The following is an 18708-nucleotide window of genomic DNA, read 5'->3' as shown; positions in this document are numbered from 1 at the left end:
AAGCAGAAGATTAGAAAGTTTTTCTTTCAGTGAAGGCTGTTTCTCCATTCTCCATAAGTGGACAAATAGTCTGCCAGAGAATGCAACTGCATTATAATGCAAAGCTCATCAAAAGCCTCTCATAAAAATGCAAAACGTTATTTTCACTTGAGCTTAAGTAACCAATGCACTTTCACGATGCATCAAGCAGAGCTAAAACTTAAGATTAAATTAAATTTAAATTTTAAAAAAATCAGCATGAAGTGACCTTTTCTTAAGCTCCAAATCTAAGATCTTTTTACGACAGAGGTAAAATAATCATATGAACAAAAAGTAAGAACCGCAAACTTCTTGAATCTTGAGATTTACAAAAATTAAACCATTAAAAAGAAAAAATTAACTTTTTGTTTTAATGCATATTTCTTTACATACTATAAAAAAATCTGCTTCCACGTTCTCCTATGCAGCAAGTCCCAAATTAATTCTTCTAAACTTAAACCTCAAATGTCAGTGCACCTAGAAATCCCTACCCAGCTCCACTAGAAGACAGGGAATAATGTTTCTGTTGCAAGTTTTTGGTGGTGGTGGTGGGAGGATCCTTCCAATTAGGACTATGAAATATCAGAATGTTTCCAGGCCATAGCAATGGAAATCAAAGGCCCTACAACAGCATGCATTCTTTTCCCAAGAGAGCTTCAAGAAAAAAGCACACATAATTAAGCACAAGTTTCCAAAGTTGGAATGTATACTATAAGTTATTCCTCCTACACATTTAAGTTAATTATTTTTTCAAGGCAGCACTGCAAGTAAAATGATGAGCCACTGAAACTTGTTAGCTCTCTTAAATGACACAACCCCAAAAGAAGGCAGGCATAAGGCTGCAGACCAGAAACACTTAGCGATATCTACATGAAGAACATAATAACCAGAAAAGAGATTCATATTATTCTATAAACTAAACTTTTAACTATAAAGTTACACTACAATATCCTTCACTTTAATTCTGATTGGACTACCAGTGCTTAAATTAAGACTATTCCAAGCACATCTCTATTTTCTGCACTTAGCAGTACTTACTGGAAAACTGCCTATTGAAAAATCAGCATGTAATTATTCTAAATGCAAAAAGAAAGCTACTTTCATAAACATCATGACAATCGTTCAAGCTTCTTCGTGCATATTTATTGCTTATCCGTTTTAAAGTTTAGTAAAGTAAAAAAAAACCAAACCTAAGCATTCTGTGTATATGAAGCCTAAGCGAAAGCAGTATAAATATCATTTAGCAAGAGTTAATTACTGAAGTCCATTGCAGTATAGTTTTACCACTTTATATGTAAACTTTATTTTACCAAGACAAATTACAATAGCTGTCCACCAAACCACGACCACGTCAGTTTTGCTTTTAGCAAGGAAGACTCACAAACCTCCATCCATCCTTTGCGAGGTAGCTGAAGATTCCATCAACGACGCTTGCAAAAAACTGCCCTCCAGTGATGAACAGAGTATTAATGGTGACTAATCTGCCTCTTAAGTGTGGTGGAGCAACTTCTGCGATGTACACTGGCACAGTCATAGATGCTACACCTACAAGAATAAATTAAATTACGTTTATAAACCCGAAAGAGATATTATCTGCTTTTTTGTCATAAATTATTATGCTGTTTAAATGGAACAAGCTGGAAGAATTTGATTTCCAGGTTCCAAAAGATGAAAAGAAAGAAAGTACATCTAATAAACTTTAGAACACCCAGAGCAGATGCTTAGACATACTGGTTGTGAGTGGCTCTACTGCAAGTTCAAGGCTTGATGCAATGATACAAAGAATAACTCACTCTAATTCACTCCACATGTATACTAAGTCTAAATAAAAAGCATAAATAAATTCATAGTTTTGAAACAACAAGATGCTACAATCCAAATAAGCCTACGGAAGCCAAAGTGACAAACCAAAGATTTCAGGTGTTCACAGCTCCAAGTTTAAACAGAACTATGGCACGGTTTCCACCTCCAAGAAAAAGCAAGGCCAAGCATCATCACCATCATCACTATTACTATTATTATTTCTATTATTAATATAATTACTTCATTATTGTTATACAGAATGGATTGTTTCTTAACTTTGTTTAAATGTATTCCACATGCAGTGCATGCTAAAAAATTCTACCACCATAAGGAAGCAAGGACTGAAGATAAGGCAAGTGTCTCTTTTATTCTGTCTTAACACTGGCAGTATTTCCTATGAATTGTGCGATGGCTCCAAGTGAGCCATTTGTACAAAATATAGAACTGCTCATGTGGAATACACACACACAAGCACGCACTGACCCACACATACACAGATCATAAGGTTCAACAGTGCATAAAGAGCTGAGCTGGGTGCAGGACATGCTTTGGTGGTCCAAACCCAAACAAATTTGTGCTCTCATTTAGAGGAAACTTATACCCCCATTTCCTAAAAAGGACCAACAGTGACAACCAACAGCAATTCTTTTTTTTTTAGTTAAAACTGGAAGTACATTGGCAGCACATGCACAAAACCACATTTTGACTGAAGCCAGCTGAGACATAACATGAGCACAGTGAGCATGGCTGAGCAGCAGCATAGACATCTTATCTTCCAGTCTGCGGCAGCTCCACTACATCCCCACCAACAGATCCACACCAGCATGGACCAGTGCTGCACCTTCACAAGAAAAGGGGTCACCTAAAGGCATGCACATATCTCCTGAAGCACTGCTACAGTTCCCAGCTCACATCACAGCAGAAGGGCTAAGTCATAAAATGCTGAAGGCTTCAGCGGGTGCCCTGCTGCCTGGCTGACTCACCAAACTGAAAGCATTAAACTCAAAGCATTAAAACTGAAGCACCTTGAGCAACAAGGTTAGTCTAACAGAACTGCTGGGAGCCTCCAAAAGCTCAAAATATACATTATTTAATAATAAAATGGCATCAGAAGACCTTTTGTTAAGATAGGTAAATGCTTGCAGAAGCTGCTCAGCATGATAATCCAGTTCCCAGCAGAGCCACCCAGGACGTGTCAATGCCTCCTCCTCCTATTGATTGAACAACCCACACAGAATTAAAAAAAACCACATAAAAGTGTCAGGAAAAAAAAAAAAAAAGTCAAAACACATTAAAAATTCATTCAGCCATTTTTCAAAGCCAACCAGAATGTACCATGGAAAATAGCCTTTCGCGTGTCTGACAGAGAAGCCAACGCAGTCCACCATTAGGGATATTTCACTTACATCTTTCACATCAGTGTTCAAACTAATTACAATTAGAGCAATGTAAATAGCACACATATGAGGCAAAAGCCTTTATGGGAAAGTACTGGAGCATGTCCGCTTTCTGGAAACATGAGGCACTGAGGACCTGCGCGAGCCAGCATCTCCCACTGGGCAGAGGGGGACAGCCCTACAGCTGCAGCAGCCCTGCTCTGGGGCAGCTGGGCCACCCCGCTCCCGAACCTCCCCTCTGCCTCAGGCACCTCTCATGCCCGAGCTCATTCCTCCACTTCCACTATCCCACTGGCAGGACTGGCCTGGCAGGATGCCCAGCTCTGCAGGGCTGGAGCCCAGAGCCCGTTATCAGTCTCTGCCTGTGATGGGCAGCAGAGGCTTAGGAAAGGCTCAGCAGTAAAATAAGCATCAAGTAATTCCTCTGCTACACTCTAAACAAGCTTCTGATAATCATCAGGTTTGGGAATTCATGACTCAACGGACCAGATGCTTTGTATCTCCGGAGGGTTTTTTGGAGGGCATGCATTCTTTGCCCTCTGCTTAGACCACTCACCACTAAAAAGCCATGGTCACTCAAAGATGAGGAAGATTAAAAAAAAAAAAAAAAAGAAAGGAAACTCTGCTCAGTAGTGATTATTGTATCATTTGGCCCGTAAACATCTTTCCTGCTGTTTGCAAGAGTAACATGGAAATGAGAAAAGGTGAATGAATGCAGAATAGCAAGAATGAAATGACAGACCAAGCCCTGCCACACAGAGCTGTCAGGTACAGAAACAGAATGAGGTCTTGCAATAAATACAGGGAAGAAAAATACGGTTATGTTTTCTTTGTGTCTCCTGAAAGACAGAAAAACCAGCCTCACATCTTTCTCTTGGAAGCTACTGAAAGTCAGTCCCCAGCATCCATCTTCCCCCATGCCCTGCAAACACTGATACCATTAAAAGCTTTAGAAAAATAAAATACAGTCCCAAGAAGGATACCTTTAAAATACATAATCATGTAGTCAAGCTAATTTGAGAGGGAAAGATGGCAATATCTGTATGTAGATTTTACTGGAAAGCAGTCAGAAAGATGTGCACAATCAAAACCAACATAAGTTCTGTGAAAAAGCTACTTTCCTCCCTCCCCAATCAGCTCTTGATGAAGGTTGAGTTTACATAGGATCTGCAGAGAAATCTTGCTCAAAACATGCCAGCCAAATTTGTTTTGCAGGCACCCAAAAAGCAGAGCCACGCCGCTGATGAGACCAACAGCAAGCGCTAATGTTCAGCGCCCACCATCAGTCCTGGGATACCACTAGAACCTTGGCTGGCCCTGCTAGGGCAACACTTGCCATTTACAGGTGGAAACTAATGCCTGCTGCTGTAACATAAATATAGTAAGAAGGTTAAAAAGTGTTTGTAAAGTGTCACAACAGCAGGTTTACTGTTTCTGCTGCGTACCTGCCACAAAGGTTAAAACTACAGGAATTAGCAGAGGCCGGGGAAGCTTGTCCAAGTCAGCAGTCCCCTCACGAGTGAGCCAATGGCACCAGCTGTTCAGCTGCAATCAATACTAGAAAATAGTTTGAATTATTTATCATCAAACCTGCAATCAACAGCACATGATTTCTTAGGAAAACCTAAGGAATTAAAAGTACTAGTTCAAAATCACACAGAATTGTTTAGATTGACAGGACATTTGGAGATCATCTACTTCGACCCCTGTTCAAGCAGGGACAGCTAGAGCAGCCTGCCCAGGGCTGTGCTCAGTCAAGTCTTGACCATTTCCACAAGCGTATCCCTAACCAAAATGGTTCTGTGATTCTGACTTTCCACAATGTTGATGTCGAACGCAGCATTTTTGGCTTTGTACTCAGACCTTAATTCCTTTACTAGGTTTCCAAGAAACTACAGGTTCAAAATATCCACATGAAAGCCTCAGTTCATAAGATAAATTTATGTTATGTATTTCCAGTTACCATTTAGATATCAAAACATATGCTTTGCTACTCTGAGCCTGAAACAGAGTGTGGCAGGAGGCCTCAGGAAATGGGAGGAGGCAATCAGGAAAGCTTCCCCAGTTTGGCTGCCATCCAGCAAGCGTTCACACACAAAAGCAAAGTTCCTTCTAAAAAAACATCACCAGAGGTAAAAAAGATATTCCGGAACAGATCAAATTATTGAAAAAAAAAAATCATACCATGTTAAGGGATTAATGTTTTAGATTCTATAAAGTTATTTACATTTCAGATTTATTTCAATTGCCTGAGAATGCATCAATGTTCTTCAGCATTTTCTCCTCTGTAATTTCAATTTAAGACACATTGGAACACAGGAGAGTAAGTTCTCATGAAAAGTCACAGTTAGAAGCAAGGCATTAAATGTTAATCAACAATCAAAATCTCTAAAATATATAACCAGTATTCATTATGACCTTATATTAACAGGTACTGAAGAAATATGAAAACAAAGAACAGCTTTCCTTGCAAAATAAATATGGCTGTAATGTAATCTTTTCTTAATCTTTCATATATGAATGCTTTCATTTACACTTAGATGACCTATTAGAATATGTTCTCACTGTTAAACTGTGAGAACACCAAATAACAGATTCTTGCTGCAGGCAAGTATATTACTACCTAACTAATACAGCTGATAAGTGACAAGATGTGAGGAAAAGAAAAAGAAGACAATTAACTGGAAATCTGTCAGAGAGAGTTTAAACACTATGAAATCTGAGAAGAGAGAGCAGGCAAGCCCAATCTTTATCTACTTGAGTAACCAAGGCACTAACCTTCTGCCCTCATTAAAGAATATAGTTTTATATACTTTTCAGAAAAAAAATATAATAGAAGATTCCTCCAATTTAGACCACAAGATGCATCTAATTATTGGACAGTAAGCATTAGATGACATAATGGTTTTACGTCATATTAAGTGCTTTTTCACTTCTATGATCAAGTTAGAGACTAATTACTAGAGCTGCTACTATAGCCTGCAGACTTACCACTGGAAAGCAGAGACAAGACAGTGCACAACTCAATTTTAGGATAATCAATAGAAAGCAGGTGTGAAAACGCATCTTAAAATCACATTATGATCCAGAAAGGTATTTTCAGTATGGACATATAAGAGTTATAAAGAATTCACTAAGAAGTTCAGGAATTAAGTAAACAAACCTGCCAACTGAGATAAAAAGGTCATGAAGGAAAACTCCTACGATAATTAGGAGAATTAAAAATATATTTTAAGAAATTCGATTACGGTAGCAAACCAAAAAGAGTAAAGAAGGAATCCAAGTTGTTGTGAATAAATACTAGAGAGAAGGAATAATTTTGAAGACTTTTTGCAAGACCAGACGGATATAAACATATCCTCTAAAGGCCAAGCCTTCCCTATTGCTGCAGTCGAGTGTCTAGCAGACATGAGGGAAGGTGCATCATAAAAACAGATGAACAACAAAAGGCAGAGACAGGATATTGAATGAGATGCACTTTTACTCCTAGCATAATAAAAAAAAAAGTAGTAGAGGTCTGGGAGTCATTTTTCTGGTGTCAAACAATAACCAGTGTCAGGAGCAGCAAAAACATTGGAAAAGACTCCTGACCATTTTTTTGACAATTTTTAGATTACTACCCAAAAGGTTCATAAATACCTTGAAGAAACATGAATAGGGTAACTTTAAAAAAACAAAACAAAACAACCAACCCTCAGGCAACTCAATCAGCCTTTTAAGCTTAGGAATAAAGAGGACTCATGGTTAACTACAAGTGATAAGAAGACACGTGTGTGTGACTTATTGCATCATGTTTCTGTTCTTCCTTCCCTCCAGCTCACACTGACATTTTGTGTCAACATCAGGTAAACCAGGGAATATAACCATCTAAAAGGCCACCTACCTGCCCATTAAGGGATTTGTACCAGTCAGCTCCCTTAAATAGTTCACAATGAGATCAAAAATCCGTACTGGCCCACAGGCAGGACTAAGTATGATAATGGAGACCGGCCTGAACTGCCATGGGACTCCAGACTGTCCAGTTGGAAACTAAAATCAGGATGTAAAATAATAACAAAAATAAATAACAAAGACTTCCCTGATCCTATTTCAGAGTACAGTAACCGAGCCATTAATCTCTATTAACAGCAAAGAACAGTCACAGCTCCTGACAGGAATTTGTATTGCTAGGATTTCCAAATGAACAGGCAGAAACAGAAGTTACTAAAACATTTCCTTTTGGGAGAATACACTTGGGAACAAGGCGTTCGTCCATAACATATAAAGCTGTACTGAGGCACTTAACCAACGTAACAGTTTTGGTTCTTCATCTATCTTAGAATGAACTTGTAAGAGCAAACTTTCATTAAAATGTTAAACCTTAATGCAACCAACTTTAAAGTTCACTTCATTAAGAAGCTGCCCATAGTGGTTTATACTACTTGTAAGGATTCCAAGCAGCTTTAGCAAGTGATTCCACAGATGGAGGATTTGTGGATGCAATCTGATGAAGCAGCAAGTGTATGGCAAAGAGAATCAGGACTTAAATATTAATAAACAACTTAACATAGATTGTTACGCAGTGAGAAAGCCTGAATATGAATTTAAGGTTTGGTTGTTGTTTGTTTGGCTTTAATGAAAATGTAAATTCCAAAGGGGGCAGGGAGAAGCCTGCCAAGTTACAGCTGAACAACAGGCTAATGTTTTCTTCCAGCAGCTTTGTAGGAAGTCTGATGAACGTCTTACATCTTGGATATTGGGCATGCAATTCAAATGTAGTGCCCTGAAACACTATGGATCCAGAAGTATAACAGACTACACAAAGGGATTTTCATCAAGTATTTTCTTTCAGCTGTGTTCCCTCAAATTATACTCAAAGGTTTTTACATTATTTCTGACAAGAATGGCATTCTTGCCAAATGATAATTTTAGAACATTGCTCACATCTGAGTAGAAATATTCAAGAGGATAAGGGCAACACACTGGTTAACTTTCTGAAAGAAGTGAGAAGTTCCACAATAATTGTATATTTTTAGTCAGTCTAAAGAAGAACCCATCTAAGTAGTTTCTGGAGGAAAGGAAGTCTGTCATTGATAAAATGGATGCATTTTTACTGCAAGTTATTTATTCTAAAAGATCATTAGATTTAACAACTCACACACAGTAATTGCATCAACTATCAGCCACCTCTATTCTATAGACAACTCTGCAACGTGTTTTAATTATATGGCTCAATCAAACCAAAAATAAAGCCTTTTCATAGTCTTGTAGAGTCTTTTTCTGTTGTTACAGTTCGCACTTCAGTTTTCAGTAATGAGTCAACCTAAGGGGATATTAGAGTGCCTCATTAAAAATGCTAATAGGAAGTACTTGAGAAAGCAGCGCATTGGAACTCTGCTCTAGTACAGCAACTGCTTTCCCAGCAGATAAGGCTAAAACCTTCATGGAAACCAGTTGTGTTTGAGTGTGAATATCAAGGGAAAGCTCAAGCCCCCTCTAATATCTAGGGTTTCCACCCACTGCATGTTCCTAGTAAAGGCATCATCAGCCATTTATAACTGGTTACTGAAAGTTATTTCAAGGATGACTGGCAGCAGACTTTCCCATTGCTTTATCTCCCCTACATCAGATTAGTAAAGTCCATTTCTTAGCGGTGGCAGAACTGCACTTGGCCACAGCAGAGCTCTGAAATACTTGAGGGAGTGGGACAAATAACTAGCACTAAATCTATGTTGTTTTGCAAGAACATAAATCACAGTAAGAGGCAGATTTAGGTGCATTTCCTCTAAACTGGGGGTCCAACATCAGTAGCTTTTAATGAACTCTTGTATTTCATTTAAATGCTGATTTATTAACTCAGAGAGAGATGGTTCATCACCGTCAAAAACCTGTACTGTTGAACATCCAATATATTAAGTAATTGCAGATCTCTACATCCCTATCTAGCCACTAGCCCAATACAGAGTGATCAATATTATAATTAGTGCCAAAAACCTACATTACTATGTGGCATCCAATTACGAAGGAGTGCAAGGCCCAGACTACTCAGAAGAAAAATAAATTAAGCTCCTTGCTAGTTAATATTGATTTAAATGTATAGAACAACTATATTTTAATCAGCCTGGATGAATAATTCCTTCTGTGGAACACAAGAACATTTTTCACTGTTTCGTGCATCAGTAAGGATCAAAACCACAAAATTCTTCTTTGCTAAAAAAGAAATCTCAAATTGGGCCCAAGAGAAACAAAAGACCCCAAAAGATCACATTAGTCGTTGTGAACTGCATTACACACAAGAGCAATTACAAGCTCAAAACCCTCCCTTGGTCAAAAGATACAGCTACAAACCCAACTCAAATTAAGATGCCAACAGAGCAGAAACCCTGTATAATGAAAGTACTAAGACCTCTCTCTGACATCTCCATGGCAGTAGCTTGGAAGAAGAGCATAAGGAAACTACATATCATAGTAAAGAGACAGAACATTCAACAAATTGGGTAATCAAGAAGTATCACAGTACATATTTTCCTACACTGAAATTCTGCAAGCCAGGCAATCTTTTTAATCTGGAAACCGAGTGGTTATGGAGTGGGAAAAAGTAAGCAAGCTATGAAACTTGAGGCAAGATAGACAAGAATCTACCATGTACAGGCTAGAGTATGAAAGTTTATTGAAATAAAATCTTGTTTATTCAGTTTATTAAAAGAAAACTTAGTCTAGCAAAAACTTGAAAACACACAAAAAATTTGCAGGAATCCTTAGTAACACACACTTAGTAAATTAAAAAAAATATTACCCACAGCCAGAAAACTCCAGGTATTCAGTTCTACCAAAGAACATCATAATGTAGAGTGGGATACAAAATATGCCACAATCTGTGGACATCAGAACAGTAGAAGAGCTAAGGGGAAAAAAAATAATTCTTCTCTGGAAAAAATGTCAAACAGTAGGAATGGAAAGAGAATTTCATGTGAAAGCAACCAGAACTGAGAAAGTTCTAAGGTCAGATAGAAGTAACTATAAGCGTTAGAACCCACTTTAACTGTAGAACACTATTCAGCCTCGGCCTCAATGTCAGTACTATACCCTGATGAGCTAATTTTAGGAACAGAATTTTTAAAACAAATCATTCTGTCTCCCCAAAGTTATTTTAAGATGATTCAGGGTTACAGTAATCCAAAAACATGTAAAGAGAAAATTTAAGTGGCAAAGTCAGAAGGAGAAAGTGGGATTTAATTAGTCAGTGATAAGATAATCAAGCTAAACACCTTGAAAATTTGAAGCAAAAATCTTCACAACTGTACAAAGCATAAGAGCACTCTTAGAACCACAGATGTCAGATCATAGTTTACATTCCCAACAACCCAGAATTAATTTCCCATATTCAGTCTTTCTTTAGGGCCAGCATACATTCCTTGGAATCCAGGTTGTCAAATACCCATTCAAACTATCTCCAACTCAGCTGCCCTAGTTCCTGAGTATCCTACTGAGGGACCTCTGTCTCACAGTGCCATAATGGGAACCTGTGCTTGCAGGTCATGGCTGCAGATGCCATTCCAGAAAGCTGGCATGTTTAAAACAAGCCACTCCCTTCATGCTGCCCAAACCTACCCACAGATCTAGCTTTAAAAAAGTACCAAAAAACAACTAGCAAAACCTCTTAATTTATTTAGTTTCTGAATTAATTTTGATCAAGCACTATTTACAAAGATTCTCTGACTTTACAAGCTGCAAAACACCTTTCATGGTTAAAGAGTGAAGCAACACAGATTTTTATGCAACTCAATGCAACCTTTATTTTTACCACACTGCAAAAGCTTCTTGCTTTATTTTTCTTTCACTTGAAAATTATAAATACCACATCATAGTTTTCTCGTATAAACACACAAGACAAGCATTATTTAATCCACTTTAAAAGTGAAGCTTTTCATTTAAATAAATAGTAATTGCTATAAACAGAGTTTTGTAGACATTCTTTAGCACATGTAGACTATGCATCACACATGCTGCTCGCTTACACCCAGGAAGCACATTGCAGATGAACCTGGCCAAGTCCTGAGGCAGGCACAGCCAAAGGGAGGGAGCCGCTTCCCTGGCCAGCCGCTCTTCCCCTTCCAGTACAGCAGCAGAGCAGGATGCGTATCTGCATCTCAGCTACTCCACTTCCCATTTGAGACTTTTGATCTGGCGGCTGATGCAGACTTGTGCAAAGATGCAAGACTGCAATAAAAACTAACTGAACAGCTGAGGACTGGCCATCCAGCTTTCTGCTGACCCAGTCAAGCAAACAGCTATTTCCAGCAAGTATGGTTTTATAATGCACCAGAAAGATGTTGCAGGACTCATCTGTATAACCATTACACTAAAAAGCCAGCATTATGAACAGTGTGCAATTGTTACATGGTTAAAAAAAAACAACAACAACACACTAAACCCCCCACAATAGTGGAACATGTCAAGGATTAGCTAAGAGTCCCAAGCAGAGAAGTCTTATTTTCAGAGGACAAGGGTAATGATTTGAAAGTCATGCATACAATTAATACTCCTTTTCAATGCTGCACTTTTGTTTATCGACCACATCTTTCTTTCTTAGGTCTACTACAGTGATGCTTTACCCAACTTACACTAATTGGAAAAGAAAGGATAAATAAATAAACAGGAATAAGCTTTAGAACCTGAACTACATCTCAGCTAAAAGCATGCCTTCAGCTTATACCTGAAAGTCCTACATCATCAACTGAGAATTAAAATGGTTTTAACTATGCCTCTTTCTCCAAGTCCAATTATTAAATATAACAATCTGTTACATTTTCTGAAACCTGCTTTAGGTTTCATTAAGCTAATCAGAAGTCCAGCAACTGACTCCAAACATGCAGCTTAAGCTGAAGACAAGCAGAAGAATGTATTTTCTTACCTACTGCTTGCCATTAATTAAAAAAAACCCAACAACTCATCTAGAATGATGAATCTCATTGCAAATCCAGTGTTTTAGACAAAAACTACGGAGTTACATTGCATATGCTCATTTGCTATTCTGGAAAGCCATTCACCAAAATGCTGTCTGTCTAGTTTACATTCCCAGTAATTTTGTGCTTGCAATGGGCAAATACACTGCAACCATCAATGCAGAAAACTATTTTTATATGAATTGCTATATTTAGTTACCCACTTGTGCGAGAAACAGCATGATTTGTGGGAAGACAGGTACCAGTTATATGGTTTATGACTGCTGCTCTAAAAAACAAACAAAAGCCCTGTAAGCTTTTTACAGCCTAAGGCCTGATTTTAAAAAATAGGTTCTGATTACATTACTATAATGCAAGCAGCATTCATGACAGCAATGGATATAAAACTATCATACTAATGAAAATATACAAGTCCCAGTGACTGCACAGTTTCCTTCAAGCCAGAGGTTTCATACACAAACAAGATTGTGTCTACACAATCAAGATACCAAGAACACTGTGTCTACAAGCACAAGTGACCCATGTAGACACAATGGAACAGTTTTTGATCACATGGGAAAATAAATTGTGTCTATATTTGCAGTACTGGAAGTTGCGAGTGGTAAAGCAAATCACTATACTACTTCTCGCTCAAGACAGCTCCCATGGCACACGCATTTTGCATGCAAGAGGGCGTTCCCAGCACACACAGATTAAGTCAACATCTTGAGTCTACAGCCTAAGAGCTGCAGATTTCATTGCTTCACACAACTTCTTGCCATGATCTGGAGTTTCCCCACTACCATTTCAGTAACAGCTGCTTGGCGCCAGCAAAATGCAGCTGTAACAGGAGTACATCCTACGGAGGAATCCCACGTAAGAATCTCTCAAGTAAAGTGGCTAAGTCTCAGAAAGGGTTTTGACTACTAGGACAAGGATCTTGCATGAGACTGTCCTTAGTAGAGGGACAAACCATTATTGAACTTTTTCAGCCCATGCAGGTTTACTGCTGGAAATGACTTGCCATAATCTAGGTCAGCGGTCACAATTGCAGGATTCACAGCGTAATGCTCAAGGTGTCAAGGGACCCAAGGGTACTTTAACCTATTTTGGTTTGTATTTACTTCCATCAGTTGCTTATACTGACAAAAAGGAGATGGTACAAGTGAAAAATGAGGCTGCTGCATTTCTGAAAAAAAATACAAGACAGTATCTGTCAAGTGCTGAAGAGAAAAAAGGAATAGAACAACTTCTCCATTACCAACATTCAAGGGACAAAAAGCTGAAGACAGCCTCAGCCAACCAGGAGTGGGTGGATGCTGCAGGAGGAAAGAAAGTACATCTGAATTGTACCAGGGAAATGGACTGCCTAAGCACTTCCTAAAAAAGAGGCTGCAAGTTTCAAGGCCTCAGGGAAGAGATTGGTAGAGAGCAGAAAATAAAAAAAACAACTGGGAGATACTGTTCTTTCACCTTTCCACAACTAGCAGCCCCCTCAATGCACTGTAAGGGAGATGTAATTCTGCTGACAGGGTTGCTTTACTCCAACTTTTACTCTGCAGACCTCTATTAATAACAGTGCTCAGAGTAAACGGATGCGAGAAGCACAGCTCACAGGAGCACAGCTCCGGAGGCGCCCCACAGAGCAGCTCTCTCCTGCCCTGATTTTGTTCTCTGGGCATGCTGATAGAGGATTCAGGAAGGGCAGTAGGTCAGCCTGCAGCGAAAGCCGGGCAAATGCTGTGACCTTCTCAGTAAGTCTCCTTAACTGATACAAGATCCTGGTAACCCTGGATGAAGTAAAGATTAAAAGAAAATGAAGATGGGTATCTAAAATGTCCTCCTGTAACTCAGAGCACTGCTCTCATCCAGCTGTCTGCTGTGCTGCCTCTGTCCAACAAGAGAATAATGAAAAGGGATTTTAAGAAGTATTAAGATTTGGCATTTAAAATGGCATTTCCGACAGTTCCATTCTAATTAACATAGCTGCAACAAATATCCCTGTTAAGATAAAATCCTCTTTTCCTTGTGACTTGCACTGCACAAGTTGCAATAAATCACTGTAAGTCATCAGATGACTAACAGGGCAGTGAAATATTCTGCTGTTTCAGTTCGCTGTCCCCCAGCCTCTAAGTGCCTCAGCATTTTTGTACTCTGAGGCACAGCTACTATGGAGAGCCTCCTCTTCATTGTATTTAATTCTTTCATATCTGCTCCCTCCAAGAAGTGGATTCCATCCTTAAAACTGAAAGGTTTATAATTAAAAATGAAGCTACATTCTCTTTTGAAGTGACATGATGTTCTCATGTCAGGTTCGTGTTTTAAGCGAAAAAAAACCACACACAAGCTACCACCAAGAAAACAACAAAATTAGAGATCTCTTCAAAATATAAACTTTGCAAATTCTGTGCTTACAGCACTGCTCTGCTTTCACAGGGAAGATTTATAAAGCAATTTTCATATTTGGGGAATAACTGAAAATCCTAACACTAGAGCAGGGAGGGAGTTCCAAATCCTCACAGCACTCTTTCCAAAGAAACCCTACGAAGTAATTATTGTCACCCATCTTGTTTTTCCCTATAATCTGGTCACATTTCACCTGATCTTTTAATTAAGTTTTCATGAAGCAAGATCTAATTGAAACTTCAATTACAGTAAAATGTAGCTACATATAATTGAATTTTCACTCAAAAGTAAAAAGAATTACTTTTATTTACATTTTAGAAACATCTCTGGTCTACATCCTCTTCCTTATCTCCCAAAACAAAAGGCAGGAACTGCTGACAATACTGCAGGAGAACAGCACCAGGAGGCAGAATTAATTATCCTCTGGAGAAGAATCATTAAAGTGAGCACTAATAAAGTAACTGTGAATAGGAAGGAAACCAGTTGTGATAGCTTCTAATAAAACACAAGGAACAGTCAACAAAGAACAAGACAACTCATAGGTGACTCAGTCTCTGAACTACTCACTACCCTCTCCTACCTGCCCAGTTAGTACCATTCATAATTGTATGCAGTAAGAAAAATAATAAAGCCATTGTATTTTTCCTAAAAATTTCACAATCTATTGCAAAGTGCACAGGTTGATTAACAGGTTTATATGGCTGGGAAGAAGTCTCTGTTCTAGCAGAATGCCACTCTTCCTGCCCCCAGAGATGACCTTCTTAATAGCATAGTCCCCTTCCTTAACACTCCTGATGTATCGCAGTAATATAACAGCTAGAAAAACTTCCCACAGACTGTTTTCAGCACAGTATGTGCTTTTGGCAACTCAAGTGTCTATGGCTTGTTATCTTCAGGTGCAGCACAATCCACCTTTCCAATACTGTCAAGTTCACATCCACATTCATCTGGTCACTCTGCATTTACACTGCTTTTCTTTCTTAATTTAAAGGACTTTTCAACTGCTAAGAAATATAGACCCTTTGAGTAGTGTTTCAATATACCATATCAGAAAACTCAAGCTTAGGTATAAATTACCAAAAGCATTTAATAGCAAAGTCTTTTAATGACTCTTGTGCCAACTGCTTGTAAGGAACAGAAAAGGCTCATGGGAGTAACTGAAGGATAAGCAGTGTCAGTGATACAGTATGTCAGATTGTATTGTGGAAGTTAAGTCCATATTTCTCCACTGAGATTGATCTTAAAAATGTTTCAAGCTGGGCTGATTTTAGGCAATCTTATTTTTCTGTGCAATGAAAAGTCTATGACCATTTGTACATATGTATCTATTACCATAAGGTTTGTACTTCCAGTTAAGTATAATTACAAGGACAAGCGGAAATTATGTAACAGCCATTAATCGTAATTTGTAACAAATAATTTACCAATATTTCAGTAAGATTTGAACATCAGGCTTCTCTGACTAGTACCATCAACAGCCCTGCCTGTCTAAAGGTCAAACACACAACAAGGAGGGAAGGAGAGAAACATGACTGAAGAGGAAATTATCCAAGAAACTGAGAAATCAGACTATGAAGTCCAGTTACAGAAACCAAAACATTAAACAGGTTATAGCAGGTAGAATTAAAGATTAGTGTTTGTTTTAGTAAGTACAAGAACGCCTTTTGAAAATGCAAGCAAACATTGGCACCACCTTACAGGAGGAAAAATGGAAACAAAAGTACCACAGACACTGTAAGATCAAGTGGCCAGCAAGTGACAATCCAAGAATTGGTCTTGTATTTACTCAGCAAAAGACATTTGGGGTCTCAAAATGTGCAAGTCAGTCTTTCAACAGTACAACAGACATTTTCTTATTGCAGTATTTAAAGTTAGAAAGTCTACTGAGTGGAAAAGTAAAACAATCACATGCATGTATTTAACTTATGTTAACTTAAGGCTTGTTGTAATTCAGCCTTGAGACTAAAAAATGCATGACAAAAAAACTTCATGTTATGGCAAGATGAGTTCAAGGCTGTGTCTGCCTCTTTGTATCAGCATATAATAATATTTTTTTCTTGCAACTGTGTCCTTGCTACTATGGTTTGTACAGCACACAAGAAAACTGTACGACAGGGAGCCTAACCTGCTGTTTGCATTAGCAAAATATACCATTAGTTAGAAAACTGATGGCTATAGATCTTCTAATAGGACAAATTTGCAGAGTACGGAACACAGAGCCATTGTGAAAGTGAAATGCAGCAGACCAGACACTTCTCAGTCTATTATTGCTTCAGGGGTGCATGCATTTTAGTGACTGATAAGGCATGACAAACAGAAATCCAAGCCAAAGAACAGGCAGAGCAACTGTGAAAAGAAGACACAGTAGACCAAACATTTCTCAACCTATTATTGCTTTAGGGATACATATTTTAGTGCTGATAATGTACAATAAATAGAAATCCAAACAAAAAGAACCATACATTGCTTCTGGACAATTCAGCCACATTAGAAACATTTTCGTGCAGGACTACAGTATGTACACAAGCATTTTTATGTTTTGCTCCAACTGAATCATTTGCTGTAAGCAAGAAACAGCACTGCTGTAAGCAAAATATCACAGAAGATTAATATAAGCATTTACAAAGAAATACGGTGTGTGTCATCTTCAAATATCTGCTTAAAAGTCTTACAAACTTCTCTAACAAATCTGCCTAAAGTTATAATTTTCAGTTGTAGCTCAGCATGAGATACACATCTATCTTACAGACTTAACTTTACATGAACCTACAAATACCTGATGAACCGATTCGCATCTCCTTGAAGTACCATATTAATTAGTAGTTTATCAAGATCATGAGGCTAAGAAATCAATGTTACTGTAATGTCAGTGGAATCACACTGGCTTAGAACTGGTGAGAGTGCCAAGTCAGGTCCCTTGAAGTTCTCTCTCTTCCTTATTGCCACAGCACAGATAAAAACTCATTACCCTGTCTGGGTGTTAGACCATAAAAGTCCACGTTATCTAAGCCAAGAAACATACGTCCCTACTTGATAAAAATTAAATGAAGAAAGAATTGAGCCAAGAACCATATATTCCCGCTTGATAAAAAAAAATTAAACAAAAAAAAGAATGGCTCCATACCCCAAAGTAATTCTTCATTCTTTCTCCTGTCCTCCAGAGCACACTCCGAGCACACTACTGAAAATCTGCACAATTGGTTTATGGTATCCTGTTGCACAGTCACTTTCAATTACATTTCTTCTCATCACAAAAATACAAACAACTCCTAATTAAAATATCCACTACTATAATTTTATTTCTTCCTGCACATGTACACATACAGAGTTCCCCAGCTGTCTGGATTCCTACTTCCCATCACGACTGCCTAGGTCCGCATCAGACACTTCTCATTCATGTGCTCCAGGAAAGACAAGCATGGCAGATGAGTTACTGAGGTTCGAGTAGCGCTGCTTTAGTCCTCAAACTTCCAGTTTCCCCTGCTTTGCGCAAAGCAAGGAGCATGCTTTCTCTATATCCCAGTGCTAATGAAGCTCCCTCAACGGGGAAACGTGGGGATAAGAAGCCATTGCAGCTAGGGAGACTGAAAAATGGAATAGTTTAACCGTAACAAAGTGGCCCCTAAGAAGTCCCCATCACACCTCCAGGAAGAAAAGCAGAATTAATACAAAAGCTTGAGACAGCAGGCTTGCCCTCATTCAACCAGCACGCAGCCACAGGGATTTATGCCTCAGCAGCCCGTCTAGAACAGCCATACACACAAATCCATGCTCATGGATGATAGCTACAAGGGTGCGTGACCTAGAGCAGAGGCTCTGCAAAGCCAGCCAGAAACAGGTTCAGACTCTAGGTAAGGAAAACCAGGAAACATGCCCACGGTCCCTTAGAAGTTTAACCGTTTCAGGCTCAATTACTGACAATTAACTTCTGAACAGACTAAACAAATATTCTGAACAGGTGGTTCAGATCCTGCTACAGATACAACTGGAGTTGCAGAGGAGATGTGCCTGCTGGTTTTGAGCTATGAGGAAAAGCCTTCTCTGCACTGCTGTGTTTTTAAGCTCAGAGCACTGTCTCCTTCTGCGCAAGGGAGCACTCCACATCTAAGAGGATAATGATTAATCGCCCAGATAGTACTTGGGTGTCAGGCAAAGCAATT

At 38.7% G+C, this 18708-nt stretch overlaps 1 protein-coding gene across 2 annotated transcripts in view; it reads right to left on the bottom strand.

Moving 5' to 3' along the window:
- The window catches only part of SLC2A13 (solute carrier family 2 member 13), a 292776-nt gene that overhangs the window by 261457 nt on the left and 12611 nt on the right, over positions 1 to 18708 (bottom strand). For both annotated transcript variants that reach the window (XR_011336699.1, XM_069849820.1), the window contains exon 2: positions 1404 to 1563. Coding sequence is in view for 1 of the 2 variants with exons in the window: in XM_069849820.1 (XP_069705921.1) it covers positions 1404 to 1563 (160 nt within the window). In the remaining variant the exon portion in view is untranslated. The remainder of the gene's footprint in view (positions 1 to 1403; positions 1564 to 18708) is intronic.

The sequence above is a fragment of the Phaenicophaeus curvirostris genome, chromosome 1 (genome assembly GCF_032191515.1).
Source record: "Phaenicophaeus curvirostris isolate KB17595 chromosome 1, BPBGC_Pcur_1.0, whole genome shotgun sequence".
Lineage (NCBI taxonomy): Eukaryota > Metazoa > Chordata > Aves > Cuculiformes > Cuculidae > Phaenicophaeus > Phaenicophaeus curvirostris.
Note: the sequence above shows the minus strand (reverse complement) of the source record. Positions and strands in the feature narration are given on the sequence as shown.